Source organism: Cavia porcellus, unplaced genomic scaffold, assembly GCF_034190915.1.
Source record: "Cavia porcellus strain 051 isolate PalLab524CR breed Dunkin Hartley unplaced genomic scaffold, mCavPor4.1 scaffold_28, whole genome shotgun sequence".
Taxonomy (NCBI): Eukaryota; Metazoa; Chordata; class Mammalia; order Rodentia; family Caviidae; genus Cavia; species Cavia porcellus.
The window spans coordinates 27,318,570-27,337,020 of record NW_026947511.1 but is presented as its reverse complement, the minus strand read 5'-3'; the positions used below and the strand labels follow the sequence as shown (position 1 = coordinate 27,337,020).

At 39.5% G+C, this 18,451-nt stretch overlaps 1 protein-coding gene across 2 annotated transcripts in view; it reads right to left on the bottom strand.

Annotated features, from left to right (window-relative positions):
* Positions 1–17,927, bottom strand: part of Ccar1 (cell division cycle and apoptosis regulator 1) — a 52,391-nt gene extending 34,464 nt beyond the window's left edge. The window contains exons 1-5 of one of the 2 annotated variants that reach the window (XM_003473655.5): positions 17,799–17,927; positions 16,701–16,823; positions 8,260–8,432; positions 7,708–7,752; positions 2,068–2,100 (exon numbers count right to left, since the gene is read on the bottom strand). In XM_003473655.5, the coding sequence (XP_003473703.1) occupies positions 2,068–2,100; positions 7,708–7,752; positions 8,260–8,432; positions 16,701–16,773 (324 nt within the window). In that variant the 5' untranslated portion in view covers positions 16,774–16,823; positions 17,799–17,927. The remainder of the gene's footprint in view (positions 1–2,067; positions 2,101–7,707; positions 7,753–8,259; positions 8,433–16,700; positions 16,824–17,798) is intronic. The other variant, XM_013156849.3, reaches the window with a different exon arrangement.
* Between the last annotated feature and the right edge of the window lie 524 nt (positions 17,928–18,451).

Genomic DNA, 18,451 nt, shown 5'->3' with positions numbered 1-18,451 from the left:
TGTTGCCAGGGTTCGAACTCAATCTCATGTTTGCCAGGCAGGCACTTATGCCACTGAGCTAAATCCCCAGCCTCAGAATTTCATTTCTACAGGTCAATAAATTATGACCCATGGGTAAAATCCAGCGAACAGCTTGTTATTGTACACTTAATGAGAAAAGAATGGATTTTTCTGGTCAAGTATAATGACAGCTATTTGGAAGGGTAAGGCTGAGGAAGGCTGCAATTTCCAGGCCAGTCATAACAAAACCCCACCATAAATATTTTAAAATTTAGTACAGAGTGGTGGCATAGGACTGTAATCCCAGCATTCAGGAAGCTAAGGTAGTAGTATTACCCCAAATTTGAGGCCAACCTGGGATGTATAATGAATTCAAGCCTCAATAACACAGCAAGACCTGTCTCACACAAACAAACAAACAAATAAATAAAGAGGGTTGGGAGTGTAGCTCAGTATTAGAGCTCCTTCCAAGCATGTTCAAGGTCCTGGCTTGATCCTTAGTACCACAATAAAGAAAAAAATACTTTTTACATACATACTATCTAGATACTGGAGACTGAACTCAGAGCCTTGAAATGGAGACACATCATCAATCCTTTTTTTTTGCTTGTTTCAAGACAGAATCTCACTAAATTGCTAAACTGCCCAGGTTGGACCCCTCAGCCTCCCACAGTGCTAGGAATATGGGCATGTACCACCATATCCAAAGACCAAAAAACATAAAAGGAGGCATCTTTTTTTAAAGGGTTGTAAAGAAAAAGTATGAAACAGAAACACTCAGATGACTCTTAAACACCAAAAGGTTAAAATGTTTTATGTGTAGTGGTAAAGACTAAATCCAAAGCCTTACTTTTACACATGTTAAACATGTGCTCTACCTATGGGGTCCAAAGACCCAAAAACTCTTAACTTTTAAATGTGGGCTGCAAATGTAGCTCAGTGGTACAGCACTTGTGTACCACGCATGAGGCCCTGAGATTGATCCCAGCACAATACAAAGGCCAAAAACCAAACCAAATCAAATCAAAACTTCTTTGTTGTTTTGTTTTTTTTTGGCAAACCAAAACTTCTCAATATCCTTGAAAAATTGGCCTAGGGATTTAGCTAGCGGCTTAAGGGCCTGCCTGGCAAGTATGAGGTCATGAGTTCAATCCCTAGTACCAAAAAAACAAACAAACAAAAAAAAAACTTTAAGAATTAAATTAAGGATGCAATTAACAATGCAAGTAACTTCCCCTGCTGAGATTACACTGGAGGGGGCTGGGGATACAGCTCAGAGGCATAAGCGCCTGCCTTACAAGCAGGCAGTCGTGAGTTCGATCCCTGGTACCAATAGAAACAAACAAAAAAAAAAAGATTACACTGGAAAAAGAAAAAGAGTTTAAAAAATTTCCTAAATACTGGCTATAGAGAGAGCTAGTAATATAGCTCAGTAGTAGAGCGCTTACCTAGCTAGCATGAGAAAAGTCCCAGGCTCAATGCCTAGTACCCCACCAACCCCATCTAATGTAAAGAAAATGTCTGTATTAAGTTTAGTTAGCTTGTTTATTTTTGGTACTGGGAATTAAATTCAGAACCATGTGCTTGTCAGGAAGGTATTTTGCCACTGAACTCTTGCATTAAATTTAAAATAAAATTTAAACTATAGAACTGCAATCAAAATATAGAAACTGATGCATTTTCCATTTTGATTTAGCAATACACTGCTGAATTATTACGAATACTGTATTTTGGGGGGAGTTATTACTGGAAATTGAACCTAGGGCTTTGTATTGAGCTACAGCCCCAGCTATGTTCGAGGCAGGTACTCACTAAGTTCTTAACCCTGGCAGCCTGCCTTACCCTTAAAAGCACAGACCACTTGCTAGAATAAGAAATAACATCCACCAAAAAAAAGAAAAAAACACACAAAATTCCATAAAGAAGATTTCTAATTATACTACATGTTAATTATAGTGGAACAGAAAAAATTCAGAGTAAATATGCTAAAAAAACACAAAAAAAAACCCTACAAATAAAACTTTTTCATTTAGACATCTAAGAGAAATAATGTAAGGCCATACTAACCTGTGTTAAAAGGGTCTGCTGGGGTTGCTGTAACTGAAAATAGGCACAAAAAAAAAAAAAAAAAAAAAAGAAAGAAGAAAAATATACAAAAGGATCAATCAGTTGCTGCTCCAGATGCTCCATAAAGAAAATTCCTATTAAACATTATCTTCTTTTTAAGAAAAAGATGAAACGTAACACATCATTTGGTGTAAGGTAACATACAAATAGTAGGTACCTTACACCAGATGATATGGTACATAAGTAACTCATTCAATAATAATCACCTAGCTATACTTTTTAAATGAAATTCAATTTTTTCTTTTTTTTTTTGAGCTGGAATATTATTACTAAGTTGTCCAGGTTGGTCTTGAAGTCACAATTTTTCTACCTCATGCTCTGAAGTATCTGGGATTACAGGCATGTGCCACCATATCAGGGGTTTTGTTGTGTAGTCCAAGCTGAGCTTGAACTCTCTACATATTCTAGGGCTTGCTTCTTGCCTTAGCCTCTGTCAATGCTGGGATCACAGGTGTGTGATACCTTACCTGGCTTAGAAATGGGATTGCTTTGTCTGTCTGAGACAGAATCTCAACATATATTTCAGACTGGTCTTAAACTATTAGGTAACCCACGCTGGCCTTGAATTTGTGATGATCTTCCTGCCTTAGTGTCCTCATGGCTAGGATTATAGATGCACGCCATCACATTCAGCTAAGATTAGTTTTTCTTGTTCAAAGAAGTAACACACAAAAACACCCCACAATTCTCTATGGGAGATTTCTACTTTCTTTCTTTTCTTTCTTTTTTTTTTTTTTTAAATCGGTACCAGGGACCAACCTCACGACTGCCTGCTTGCAAGGCAGGCGCTTAGATTTCTACTTTTGGGGCAGGGGATTTAGCTTAACGGCCTAAGCGCCTGCCTTGCAAGCAGGCAGACGTGAGTTAGATCCCTGGTACCGATAAAAAGGAAAAAGACCAAAAAAAAAAAAAAAAATTCTACTTTCATAATGAGTTAATTACTACACTACTAAAACAGTTTCATTTATATCATCAATATGCCAACTATACAGATAGAAATAGCACTGGATATCCAATTCATATAAATGTCTAAAATGAAAATTTCTCGTTACTGGTCAGATTTACCATAGGAGTGCTCACTGTGAGGAACCATATACTGTGATATCATTTGTTTGGCAACAGTAACACATTTAACAGAAAAGGAACACTGGGGAGGGGCTTAGAAATTTGGTAAATAATCTTGACATAAGTGAGGATGACAGAATTCATATATAAAGTTCAAACTAAAATACTGAGCTAATGTCACTGTATATTGAACATTAAATCTTTTTTTTTTTTAGGTTGAATCCTTTTTTAAGACAAGGTCTCATTATGTAATCTAGGCGGGCCTTGAATTTGCTGTGATCCTTCTGCCTCTGCCTTCTCAGTGCTGGGATTATACATGTGTACCACCTCTAGTCATCAGCATTAGAGGCTAAATCTTAACAAAGTACTAATTTTCTGGCTGGGGATTTAGCTCAATGGCATAAGTACCTGCCTGGGGGCTGGGGATTTAGCTCAGCGGCATAAGCACCTGCCTTGCAAGCAGGCAGGTCGTGAGTTCGATGCCCGGTACTGGTAAAAATGAAAAAGACAAAAAACAAAAAGAAATTTTTTTCCCCTTGGGCATGATGGCTGCCTGTAATCCCAGCACTCAAGAGGTTGAGGCAAAAGGATCACTGCAAATTCTAGACCAGCATGGGCTACAAAGTGAGCTCAAGATCAGCCTGAACTGCACAGTGAGACTGTCTCAAAAATAAAAAAATAAAAATAAAAAAATTTTGTAGTTGGGCATGGTAGTGCACACCCGTAATTCTAATATTCTGGCAGGTTAAGACAGGAGGCTCTCCATTTGAACCTAGCTTGGGTAACAATGTGACCTTGTCTCAATACTAATTTAAAAGTAAAGGTGACAAAAAAAAAAAGGAGGGCCAAGAATATAGCTCAGGGACGCAGTGCCTGCCTGGCAAGTGCAAGGTCCCGTGTTCAATTTCTGACACCAAAAAAAAAAAAAAGAAAGAAAGAAAAGAAAAAAGGGCCTAGCATACAGGTTCAGTATGAAGGCTCTTGCCTTAAGCCTCAGTAATACAAAATGCAAACAAAAACTACTTTTCTTTAATATTTTAGTAGTAACATTTTCCTATGGTGCAGTGAGTCTATACCTTACTCCAGAAAAAACAGCCACCATGAAGAAACCAAGTAATAACAGACACTGCTAAGAGTATGGGGAAAAAGGAAACCTTCTGTATTGTTGGAGGGAATGTAAAGTAGTACTACAGAAATCTGTATGGTGATTCATCAAATGACTAAAAGTAGAAATTTCATTTAATCCAGCTATTCCCCTTCTAGGTATCGTCCTAAAAGATTAAAGGACTTTATTACAAGGACACACACATACATAGTTTATAGCAGGACAATTTATATAAAAGCCGGGCATGGTGTCGCACTCCTGCAATCCCAACACTCTAAAGGCTGAGGCAAGAGGATCATTTCGAGTTCAAGACCAGCTGGGCTACAAAGTGAGCTCAAGGCTAGCTTGAACTGCATAGGGAGATCTGTCTCAAAGAGAAAAAAAAAAAAAAAAAAAAACCTAGATCTTAGACCTTGTCTATATGTTCATCCATAGATGAATGGATAAAGAAAATCTGGTACTTACACACAAGGAAGTACTAAAACGCCACTAGGGATTAACCTGAATCATTTGTATGAAAATGGATACACCTTGAGATCAAAATGTTAAATGAAATAAATCAGATACACCATTTTAAATATTACATGGTCTCTCACATGGGAAACCCAAAGTATAAATAAAGAGCAAAATAAAATTTTGAGACAACAAGAAATGGATCTTTTTGCAAATCAGAATGCAATCTAGAAATGGAGGTGGGAGAAAGGAAAAGGAAAATAAAAAGATTGTGTACATGCACAAATTCCCCGTGATGAATGCAATCATTATGCACTGCAAACATTTACTAAAAAATTATTTTTAAAAAGTGAGTCTGAAAGGGCTGGGGACTTAGCTCAGCAGCACAGTGTCTGTCTGGCAAGTATGAGGTGATAAATTCAATCCCTGGTACCAAAAAACAAAAACAACAAAAGTGAGTCTGAGTGATTTTTTTCTAGGACTGGAGAGTGAACCCAAAGCCACTCACAATAGGCAAGTACCCTACACCAAGCCATATCCTCAGTGCTCTGAGGATATTGTTTGTCTGTTTGTTTTGGTCTTTTTGAGACAGGGTCGCACTATGCAGTTCAGGCTAGCCTTGAGCTCACTTTGTAGCCCAGGCTATTCTTGAGCCCTCAACAATCCTCCTGCCTCAGCCTCCTGAGGGTATTTTAAAGTAAACACAGCTGAAGTCAGGTATGACAGCACATGTCTGTTAACAACAACACTGTAAGGTGGCTGAAGCAGGAGGATAACAAAACTAAACACAGCCTGGGCAAGTCAACCAAAAAGGGGTCAGCGTGAGGGATTAGAGAGATCTGCCTCAGTATGGAGGCTATAAGTTTAATTTCCAAGACCAACAAGAAAACAGAACCAAAAATTCCTATAAAAAGACAGTGAATTTTAGATCTCTTGCCCGTTTTCAGAAAATTTAAGCAATTATCTTAAATTGCTCAGTGAGATACTATAATCTTCAGAGATAATGAAAGAGTTCTGAAGCCCCACAGTATTTAAGCCTCATGCTCCTCCATACTGCCGTCAGGTCCAGTTTCTGGTCCCTCTCTTTTGTACTGTCTTCCTGTCCTGACATGCTGTGTGTTTTTAAATCAGTCTCTTCTATTTTGTGTGATGTGGGAAAGTGAGCACTAGGCCTCCTGTAAGCTACGAAAATGGTCTAACACTGAGCAACAACCACAGCCCCTCATTTAACTTTTTAATTATTTGAGACAGAGTCTCATATCATATAGCCCAGTATGGTTTTTAACGTAGCCTTTTTTTTTCTTTTTGGTACTGGAAATCGAACTCAGGACCTTGTGCTTGACAGACAGGTGTTGTGCCACTGAACTAAATCCCCAGACACTCCCTCAAGCTGTTCTTGAAATCACAAATATCCTCCTGCTTCCTGAGTACTGGGATGACAGGTTTACAGCCCACTTCCTGGGGTTTTGGTCTGCTTGTTTGCTTTTGTCTTTTTGAAACAGGATCTCTCTATAGAATTCAAGGTGGTCCTGAATTCAATAAGTAGCTCACGATGGCCTCAAACTTGAGGCCATCCTCCTCCTTCAGCCTGCCAACTGCTGAGATTATAGGAATGCACCAACCTACCAGCTCTCATAGCCCGTTTCTTTGTTTAATAGATTTTAACTTTTGTTGCTAAATATTTTTACTTCGAAATAGTCTTGCTATGTTCCCCAGGCTGGCCTGAAATTTGCAATCTTCCTTCAGCCTGCCACATTACTGTGATTATAGCAAAGTACCACTATATGGAGCTCTTAAAACTTTTTATGAAGGCAGATTAAACAGTATTTGCTAGCCACAGACAAGCCTGAAATAGGTGCTTTGGCTAGAATCTATCTAAATTTTAACAGAGCAAACTCTCCTTTCTTAGTCAATCTTATCTTTAGGATGTTCTTGCTTCCTATCTCATAGAAAAAGGATCTTAAGAGAATGGCTAGAGGTTAAATCTAAGGCAAACACAGCTAAGAAACATGCTTTTAATGTAAGTCAGGAATTTTCAAATTGTTCAAATGTGCCTCAAGAATAGGGTAATAAACTCAAAGGGAGGCTTCCTCCTCTTTTTTAACAGTTCTATTCTATTATTTTCTTTTCTTTTCTTCTTTGTTTTTATCGGTACTGGAGATCGAACTCACAACTGCCTGCTTGCAAGGCAGGCGCTTATGCCGCTGAGCTAAATCCTCAGCCCTCTACTCTATTATTTTCTTTTCTTTTTTTTGGTCTTTTTTGTTTTTATCGGTACCAGGGATCGAACTCACGCCTGCCTGCTTGCAAGGCAGGCGCTTCCGCCGCTGAGCTAAACCCCCAGCTCTACTCTATTATTTTCTATACTGAGTTTTTACACATAATTAAAATAGGACAAAGGAAGACATTCTACTAAAAAGTAAAGCCTGAAAGCAAGTGGCCTGTGTAAAGACTTGGCTTCAAGTGGGAAAAGATGATTTCACTTTTACATGAAATTTAGCTTAGCAGTATATAGGTAAAGATCCAAAGACTCAGAATGTTTTTCTCCAGATTACTCTCAGCAGGCTTTCTTAGAGATACAGTATGTGAAAATTCTAGCAGCTAGTCCAAGACTCAGGAATTTGGGTTTGTCATTTATCACAGTCTCTCTCTTATGGGTATTTCTTTTTCTCTTCTCTTATTCTCTATTCCCTCCAAAATATTTTTTTAAAATCATGCACTATGGTTTATGGTAGCTAGTAGGAATAACACTAGCCATCAGTTGAATTTTGGAACAAACGGCTATTTTAAAATCAGTTTATAGCCAGGCATGGTGGCCCACTGTACGTAATCCCAAGTGGGAGAGATTGAGGCCAGCCTGGGTTACATGGTTGAGATCCTGCCTCAAAAGTAACGAAACAAAACAAAACAATGCACACAAACAAAATCAGTTTTTAGCATGAAAAATATAAACTAACCTGTTGCTGCACACTATACAAGGCCTGCTGAGGTTGTGAATATTGCTGAAAGATTAAATAAACACATTATGCAAAGAAAAATACAGATGTCAGCTTTATTCAATCTCAAAATAGTGATATATAAAAACAATCAAAATTACACTGAAAAGACACTTCATCTAAAATAAAATGATTACTTATATTTGGAATCATCAAGAACTGAACTTAATTCAAATAATCTGTAAGAACTGTCTACTTTTAAGAATTAGAAAAAATATATCTATGTGCTGGGCATACACACTGTAATTTTAACATCACTCACACACACACACACACACACACACAAACACAACAAACTCCACTACTATTTATTCTTTAAAAAATGGAAACTGCAACCCTAACTATTCAGGTAGATTTTACAGCCTTCTATGTTTCAAATTAAACCTGTATGTAAATTCATGTGTCAGGTACATGTAGCAACTCCTCACAATATATATAGTCATTATGTACTGAAAACACACATCAATTTTAATTAAAAAAAAAAAAAAAAAAAAAAAAACCTTAGGAATTCACCTGTTGCAATGCAGCTGCTGCAGCTGCGGCCTGCTGCTGCAAAGCCGCTGTTTGTGTTAACGGATAGTTTGCTGGCGTCTGTGTAGTAAGGCCTGCTGCTGCCAATGCAGTTTGCTGTGTGTAAAGAGTAGGAGATGCTCCAAGAAGGGATGGCTGCTGAACACCCAGTGCAGCTAAAATGAGATTAAAAACAGAAGAAATATGAAGATTACTTTCATCTCTTCAGAAACATTTTGAGTGCTTAATTAAGCACCATTGTTGTCATGATTTATTTAAGAACTCAAAGAACAAGTCCAGCAATGCTTGTTTAAATTTAGCTGATTTTCCATCCCTCCAAATCCCAATGTCTTTATAGTAAAATGTTTAAGCTATAGACAGTAACACTATTCCATAGGCCAGGTGTGGTGGTGCATGTCCGTAATTCCAGCACTCAGGAGGTTAGGGCAGGATTGTTTTGAGTCCACGAGGGCCAGCCTGGGCTACCAAGTGAGTTCAAGGCCAGCCTGAACTGCATAACAAAACCCAGTCTCCAAAAAAAAAAAAAAAAAAACAACAAACTTCAAACTTCTATAAAATTAAATTTGACGCAAATCCAACCTAACTTATCTAGACTAAGAGACCACAATACTCTTATTAAGTATTTTTAGGAACAAAAGTAGAAAATAAATAAGCTTATTTTCAGATGGAAGTGGTGACCTACACCTGCAATGCCAGTACCTGGGTGGAAGATTGCTGTCTGGAATACACAGCGAGTTTAAGGACTGCCTGAACTACATTGTGAAGCCCTGTCTCAAAAAGAGACACACACACACACACACACACACACACACACACGCGCGCGCGCGCGCGCGACCAAATTAGCTTATTTTACTAGTCTGGAATGTTCTTGTTTTGGGCTAAGAATGTAGCTTAGTGTTAGAACTTGTTTAACATGCACCAAGTCCTACATTCCATTGCCAGTGCTGAAAAACTGAAAAGGTAAGTACATAAACTCATTAAAGACAGTGCTGCTGGAAGTGACAAACCCTTAAAACTTTCTACTAGAAAAGATTTTTAAACACATGTACTTTGGAGACAAGAATTATAAAATTTGGGACAGGTGAGGTGGGACACACTTGTGGTTTCAGTGCAGTGGCCATGAGTTCAGGTTTCCCAGTATGGGGAAAAAAATAAAATGACAATAAGCAGGTACGATGCACACCTGTAATTCAAAAACTGAGGCAGATCACAAATTTGAAACCAGAACCAGCAACTTATTGACTTAGACACTAACTCAAAAATAAACAATAAAGCTTGACACGGTATGCACGCCTGTAATCCCAGCCCTGGGGAGGCAGAAGCAGGAGGATCACATCAAGTTCAAGGCTAGCCTGGGATACGTAAGAGTTCAAGGCCAACCTGAACTACAGACCCTATCTCAAAAAACTAAATAAATAACAAATAAACAAACAAACAATGTGGTAGCCCATGCCTATAATCTCAGCACTTTGAGGAGCTGAGGTAGAAATGTCTCAAATTCCAGCCCAGCCTGAACAATTTAGCATGAAATGTAGCTCAGTGCAAAAGTGCAGACTTCAATTCCCAAAAAGGGTGGGAGGTCCTGTACTAGACAATACAGACATAGAACCTATCACAAAATATTTTTTTCCCTTTGGTACTGGGGAATGAACCCATAGTCACTCATGAGTATGAGCTCTAAGACTAACACTTAGCTGTATCCGTCTGAACCTCCTCACACACCCATTTTTTGGCTTCATGAGACACAGTCATGCTATATAGTTCAGGCCATCCTCCCACCTTGGCCCCCTAGACATACACTGCACCGTCTGGCAGAACATTCTATTTATTAGCCGATGGTATTTTGTAAGGAAAAGGCAAATCTTAAATTAAATTAGTATTATACAGTGTTTTTTCTTTTTTTCCCTTAAGCAAAGGGGACTGAACTCAAAGCCTTTGCACTTAGCTACAGTCCCACCACCATCCTTTTTTTTTTTGTACCAAGATCAAACTCAGGACTGTGCACTTGCCAGGCAGGTGCTTATACTGCTGAGCTAAATCTCCAGCCTTACCACCTCTTTTTTTGAGACATGGTTTTGCAAAGTTGTTTAGGAGATACTTAAATTTATGATCCTTCTGCTTCAACGCCCTAAGTACAAGCATGTGCCACCATGCCCAGCTATTTTTTTCCCTTTAGTGGTAAAAGACTGAACTCAGGAAGTACTCTCTGCTACACTGCCAGATCTTTTTTTTTTTTTTTTTTTTTTTTTAGGGAGGCTAGAGACTGTTCAAGATTTAATGGCAAGGGGCTGGGGATTTAGCTCAGTGGCATAAGCACCTGCCTTGCAAGCAGGCGGTCGTGAGTTCGATCCCCGGTACCGATAAAAATGAAAAAGACAAAAAAAAAAAAAAAAGATTTAATGGCAAGTGGCAAATTTTTTTATTCTGAAAAAAGCTTTTGTTAAGTTGCCTAGGCTGGCCTAAAATTTACTGTCTGCCTGCCTCAGGTTCCAAATTTGCTGGGATTTTATAGATGTATACTGCTGGGTCTAGTTTATACATATGGCTCTTTCCAAACAGGAAAAAGACAAAAAACAAAACAAAAAAAACATAATAGATCTTACTCTCTCTGAAAGTCCCCTGAAGGGATAACTAGTGCTTCTAGCTAGTTTCCTACCTACAACTCAGTTAATTGTTAGCCAATCTCATCAGGCAGCTGAAGATATCATTCCTAATGTCATATGATCCACCTTTAATCACCTCTACTTTCTTGCCAAGTAAATCTGCTCACCTACACTGGGTGTGGTGGCACACACCTGTAATCCCAGCACTCTCAGGGATAAAAGCAGGAAAATGGCAACTCTTTTTTTTTTTTTTTTTTTTTGTCTTTTTCTTTTTTATCAGTACCAGGGATCGAACTCATGACTGCCTGCTTGCAAGGCAGGCACTTATGCCACTGAGCTAAATCCCTTTTAAACCCAGCCTGGGCAACTCAAACTATTGCTTGAGATTGTCTCAAAATAAACCAACAAAAGAAGAGGAAATGTACCTCAGTATGAAAACCCTGGATTCAAAACCTAGTACAATGAAACAGAAATCTCTTTTACTTTTTTTTTGTTTGTTCACTTTCCTAGGTTTCAATTTTTTCACTGGTTGAAGAAAGGAATTAGGACAGAATCTAGTGTAGGCCTCATACAATTTTGAAAATAATTTTAAAAGAATGTTCTTTCCTGAGATTAGATGTAAATAATATGTACCTAAGGCCTTAGAAATTTAAAAAAAAAAAAAAATGACAGAATTTTCGTGGCTCTGAGGATTTACTCTATTACTGTGATAAAAATGAGTCAAAAGGCTTTATAGAGGCCGAGTGTGGTGGTTCACACCTGGAACCCCAGCACTGAAGAGGCTGAGGCAAAAGGATCACAAGTTTAAAAAAAATTAAAAATAAATAAATAAAAAGGATCACAAGTTTGAGGCCAGCCTAGGTGACACAGTGAATTCAAGGCCAGGCTACTCTGTACTACATGATGAAATTCTGTCTCAAAAAGCAAGGGGAGGGGACAGCTTTAAGAAAAGGCAAAACCAGGCATGGTGGTAAACACCTATGGTCCTCGTGCTCTGAGAGGCTAAAGCAAGAGCACAGCAAGTTCAAGCACTGCCCAGGCAACTTAACTAAAAGTCTCAAAAAGAAAATTAAAAAAGAAAAGAAAAAGGGAGCCCTGACACTTCATAGATTCAAACCCCAGTACCATTAAAAAAAAAAAAAAGAAACAAAGGCAGCAAGAAAATTATCAAACATTCATGAAGCAGTCTAAAATAAAGCACCCAGCACCAGGGATATAGCCAGTGGCACAGCACCTGCCTGGCAAGCCCGAGGTCCTCACCTTGCTCCCCAGTACGGATAGCACCCTTATTCTAAACTAGAGAGTTCCATTTATAATGTATTTCATGATTATTAAAGAAAAGCTTTCAAGAAACTTAGAAAAAACAGTCTAGTTACGAAAGTTATCAGCAAAACTGGTTTTTTTTTTTTTTGGTACCGGGGATCAAATTCACAACCTTGAGCCTGCCAAGCAGGCGCTACACCACTGAGCTAAATCCCCGGCCCTCAGCAAAACTTTAGAGAAATTCTGATTTATGACATAACCCAAAATACCATAAATAATTTCAAAGAGCACAACTGTAACCTATGTTTAGAAAATTTCATTATAAGGGAAGGAGAAAAGAATTAAGATATGTACATACACCAACTTGCCAGAATGAATGTAATTATTACATTCAGCAAACAATCTTTTCAAAAATCCCATTATAGGGGGTTGGGGGTTTAGCTCAGCAGCTTAAGTGCCTGCTTAGCAAACAAGAAACTGTGAGTTAAATCTCCCGCACCAAAAACAAATTCCCATTACACACATTTCCACACTATTGCCAAGTATGGGAAGATAAGACCTGAATTTGCTACTGCCTGTCCTTAACAAACTTTATGAACTTTTCATATCTCCTCTGCTCAATCTTAAAATTAAAATACAGGTCTGGCATTTGGAAAGCTGAGGCAGTCCAAGGCTAAGACCCAGTTCTCCTGCCACCCCCACAAAAAGGCTGCAATTTCAGCTACCTGGGATGCGGAAGACAGGAGGACCACATGTTCCAGGCAAATCTAAGCAACTTATCAAGATCCCATTTCAAACTAAAATAAAAGAGATTGGGATGTAGTTCTGCTGGGTTCCAGACACAACCACAAAAACACAAAGTATACTGGTACACTAATGAAGTTATACCACAATATATACACTGTTCAGTAAAAGTTAGCTAAACATGCTTAGTACAGAGGAATACAGAATACAGGAGGATGTGCTTCTGGACACAATAGGTGTTACAATTGGATATAAATTAAATATAATCTAAATGGCACAGGATGATGATCCTAACATCTGGGATGCTGAGGTAGGTATATCATCTCAAGTTTGAGGACAGCCTAGACCACACAACAAGACCCCTCAAAAATCAAAAACCTCCCCAATATAAGTATGATATAAAGTAACTTTTATATTACTTTTAATTGACTATACAACTGTTAACCTTTAATTCTGCAAGAGAAAAGAAAAACCAAGAGTGTTTGCACTCTTAACCTAGCTGCTCAGGAGGCTGATGTAAGTGGATTATCGAGTTCAACCCCAGCCTGGGCAACTTAGGGACACTCCCATCTTCAATTAAAAACTAAAGTAGACAGAGCTATCCACACATGCCTGTTAAGGGCAGCACTCTAGAAGGCCGAAGGGCAACTGGGCAACTTAAGAGAGACTTAGCAAGACCCTGTGTCAAAATAAAAAAGGGTTAAATGTGTAATTGCTATTGTAAAAAAGAGGAAAAGAAAGCACTCTAAAGGATATAACTGCATGTATGTTTAAGTGTGTAGGACTGATAACCACATTACTAAGTTTTTGTTGGATAGTTGAACAGAACTGTTTGCAGTCTCACTGTTTAAATGTCTACTTTGTATGCTTTACTTTTGTAACTTGAACAACTATTTCTAAGAGGACAATATGTAATTTATCAGCTAGTGATTTGTTTTTTTTTTTTTTTTGAAATTATGTATTATTTCTACCCTAGTTTTTTAAAAATAAAATAAAAATTTTTAAAAATAAGAAAGGGCTGAGGATATAACTCAGTACAAAGGCATTGGGTTAAAGATACATGCTGTGGAAGAAACTCAATGATAAAGTGTTTGCCTAACATTATAGAAGTCCTGGGTTGTACTCTTAGATACCATATTAAAAAAAAGAGAGAGATGTTCCAAAATTCAACCAAAAAAGGTAGGTGTAGTGGTGGATACCCACAATACACAGTACTCAGTAGGCTAAGGCAGGAGAATCACTTGGAGTTGGAGGTCTGCCTGGAGTACACAGCGAGTTTAAGACAAACTTGAATCACATAGCAAGGCTGTCTTTAAAAAACACAAGATTCAAAAAATGGTGGGCAAGGGGGTGGAGGTTTAGCTCAGGGGCATAAGCACCTGATTTGCAAGCAGGCAGTGCTGAGTTCGATCCTCTGTACTGATAAAAAGGAAAAAGACAAAAAAAAAAAAAAAAATGGTGGGCAAGCTGGGCATGATGGCACATACCTGTAATACCAGCATTAGAGTGGCTGAGATACAAAGATAGTTTCAAGTTCGAGACCAGCCTGGACTACAAAGTGAGCTCAAGGTCAGCCTGAACTGCACAGAGATCCTGTCTCAAAAAGATGAAAAAAAAAAGTACTAGGCAACTCAATTGGGACCCTTTTGTCTCTCTTGGGTGGAAGCTTTCTTTCTCTCAATAAATATATTCTCCGAGGGATGGGGGTTTAGCTCAGCGGCATAAGCGCCTGCCTTGCAAGCAGGCAGATGTGAGTTCCATCCCCGGTACCGATAAAGAAAAAAAGACAAATAAATAAATAAATAAATTTTCCTCTTAACCTCTGTTGTTCCTAAAATTCATTCTCCAATTTTAAACAACACAAACATCCAGTAGGTTGGGAATTTCTTTATCATATATGTCAAGTGTGAGAGCACAAGCCTGTAATCCTAGTACAAGCCTAGCACTGAGGCAAAAAGGATCCTTGCGAGTTCAAGAATACTCTGGGAAACAAAGGAAGTTCAAGCACAGCTCAAGGTACTGGGGATATAGCTGGCTGGCAAGTACCTAGTCCTGAGTTGATTCCCAATATCCAAAATAAAAAAAGTAAGCTCAAGGCCAGTTTGAACTGCATAATGAGACTGTCTCAAGAAAGACCCAAAATTTTTTTAAAAATTTTAAATGGTGAAAAGATTTTATTCCTAATAAAACTGAGAAAACTCAGTACCAAAAATGGGTATGCACTGAAACAGAGTTTAAATATTTTTTTATTGACTTAATTTTGAAAACATTCTGCTATTTTGAAAATAATCACATTCATCTACTGCTTTTATAACTACTTATCTTTTCTTCACTTAGTAATTAAACTCTTTAGAATTGTTTTTTTCTACTTTAAACAACTAGCTGTATGTGGTGGCACATGTCTGGAATCCCAGCACTCAGGAGACCCAGGCAGGAGAATCACTGATAGTTGGAGGTCAGCAAGGGCTACATAGTGAATTAAAGACATGCCTGAATACATATTAAGACCCTGACTCAAAAAAAATAAAATAAAAACAAAACACTAACAATTAAACTTTCTACTTCCAAACAAATAAAACCCATAATAATATAGTTTTTCACAGAATATAGTTTTTAAATACAGTGATATCAGGGCCAGGGATTTAGCTCAGTGGCATGAACACCTGCCTGTCAAGCACAAGGTCATGGGTTCAATCCCCGGTCAAAAAAAAAAAAAAAAAAACTCAGTAATTAAATAGTGATATCAAGATCACAAACTTAATTTGATCCATGATTCTGAAAAAGATGGCCACATTTGTATTTGTCCAGGGAAAAATGCCTGTGGTTTGTCAGTCATTTGGTGCAGTTTGCAAACCAAACTGTTTGCAAACACAAGCATTCATGAACCAAGGTACCACTGTACTTTTAAACATTTTTGAAGTCAGGTGTGGGGGCGAACCCTGTAATCGCAGCACCTGAGAGGCTAAAGCAGGAGGATCACTTCACGTTAAGGCCAGCCTGGGTTACAAAATGAGTTCAGGACCAGCCAGAACTGCATTGTGAGACCCTATCTCAAAAAAAAAAAAAAAAAAAAAAAAAAAAATATATATATATATATATATATATATATTCAATTTAGTGCTGAGAATGTAGGTACAGCACTCATAATGTACAGGCCCTAGGTTCAAAACCCAGCACCATGCAGCCTGCACATCTGCCTTAAGTCCTAGGTTGTAACCTCAGCAACATACATAAAGATACTGTACCACACTTAACTAAAATTTAAAAGTTAAATCTAGTTATGAATTCTAAAGACTGTAAAACTGCTGCTTGGCATGGTGTTTATGCTTGTAACCCCAGTTACAAAGAAGGCTCAGCCAGAAGGATCACAGATTTAGGCCACCTGAACAATTCAGCAAGACCCTATCTCAAAAAATAAAAATGAATCAGGCATCCATAGCACAGACTCACAATTTCAAAGTTCTGGAAGGCTGAAATAAGAGGATTGCAAGTTACAATTCAGCTTGGACAACTTGGTGAGTGAGACCCTGTCTCAACTTAAAAAAAAAACACAAAAGCTGGGTATGTAGCTCAGCGGCAGCGTGCCCCAGCTTTACTTTCTGGTACCGCAGACAATAAAAGACAAACTGTCCAAACTGCTGGATAAACAGCTTTTCTGAAGGCTGATCTGTGAATTTTTAAAACATCTTCACAAAAAAAGGACATGTCATTTGAAACATTTTATCATGTCATATACTATCCAATGTACATGTGTCATTATTATAGGATCCCCGCCTTCAGGACATTCTCAGTTTGCCTGTTCTGGAGTCTGACCTGGCTGTGATACTGCAGTGGCTGTAAACTGAGTAGCCCATGGCGGATTCTTCTGTCCTCCAAACTGAGCCATGATGCAAAGGGGGAAAACACCTTCCCTTGTTTGTCTTCTACAGCAGCGGTCTGTAAGAAAGGATTCACGTTTCAAAGTTTAACAGGACTCCAAATACCATAATAGGATAGCTTAAAGAAATGCTTAGAGTATGCAGCACATCTTCTAAAGTGGAAATCATGAAAGTAGAAAGAGTGAAATTTGAAATGTAACAGACAAATCTTACATTAACTGAATTACTGGGGTACCTCAATTTTAGGGCACTTACAACAAAAACATTTAAACCGAAGACCCTCAGCTATACCGACCCAGCTGATTACAGAAATTAGTTCACAACCTTATAGTCATAAGAAAGAGAGGCTGGTCAGCTCCTTTGAGCACTGGGGACAGCAGGAGCAGAGAATCGTTGAAGCCAATGCTGGAAACGGGGACGCGACCCCCAGTAAAGGCGCTTTTAAATACCGCTCTAACGAGTATCTCTACTTTCTCGAGTAAGAAAGTACCCAGAGCCTTAGTACCCTTGCTTCTCTCAAGGCGAATGCCAGCTAAGCAAGCAGGCGCCCCTTGTAGAACCCCTGCGAAATCGCCTCAGCAGAGTTGAGACCGAGAAGGCTCAGGTCGAGCCCTCGCGTCTCGCTGGGCCGAACCCATCGCCTATGTCACGAAAAGCTGCGCCCAAGGCGGGTTACGCGCGCGCCAGGCCCAACAGAGAAGCCTCCGTGTTTGAACCTACGGCCACTGAACGTCTCGGGCTCGCGGCCGAAGCCGCAGCGGCACGAAAGCGAGGGACCGCGCCCGACAGCCCTGCCAGGCCGAGACCAAGGGGCGGCAGTGGGGGAAGGGCGGACCGCGCGGGGCCTGCTCCGACCAGCACAAAAGGGACCGCGTCCCTCCCGCCCCGGTCCCACGAGAGCCCCACCGTCACTGGCCTAAAACCGCCGGGGCACCAAGACGAGAGTTCCCAGCCCTTCCGCGAATCCGACAAGATGTTAAGAATCTCACTTCGGCAGACCACCGTTCAAAATAAACGTTAACCAGATCTTTACCTGAATCTGATCCCGGTTAACACCGAAGCCATTTCAAACCCGTCAGCGTTCAGCGCATGCGCGAACTTCCCCGTCTTCCTCCACGCCGCTCGCCCCGCCCCGTCTCCCTGAGGAACGGCACTTACGATTTGACGTCTACGTGCGCGCCCCCCGAAACGTCTGCTACGGGCTCGCCCCTATGATTGATTACGCAGCGAGGACGCCAGCGCGCCAGAGCATTACTTTGGTTTAACAATGGGCGGGCTGCACCTAAACCAGCTCTGGGGGGGAGTCTGTCCTGCAGGGTGTGAGACGAGAGAGTCTTGGTCACGTGTCCTGGCTGCCGCCATTTTACGATTTTTCTTTCTTTCTTTTTTTTTTTAATTCAGTAATACTGCCATAGCACTTTCCGCCCTGTGACAGTTTAAGTGTTTTTTCTTAAACTAAGATAAAATTCACTTAGCTACAGTTCTTTTGATTTTCCTTTTTCATTGGGATCTGGCTGTGTAGTCTGTCTCCCAATCCTGTGTCACCCTTCTTAGCCTGATCCCCATCTCAGCCTCCTCAAGTGTCTGAAACACTACTCAGGGCTTTTAAATTTTTTTTAAATTTTTGAGGCAGACCTCTAACTCAAGCAATCTTCCTACCTCAGTCTCCCAAGCTGGGATTACTGG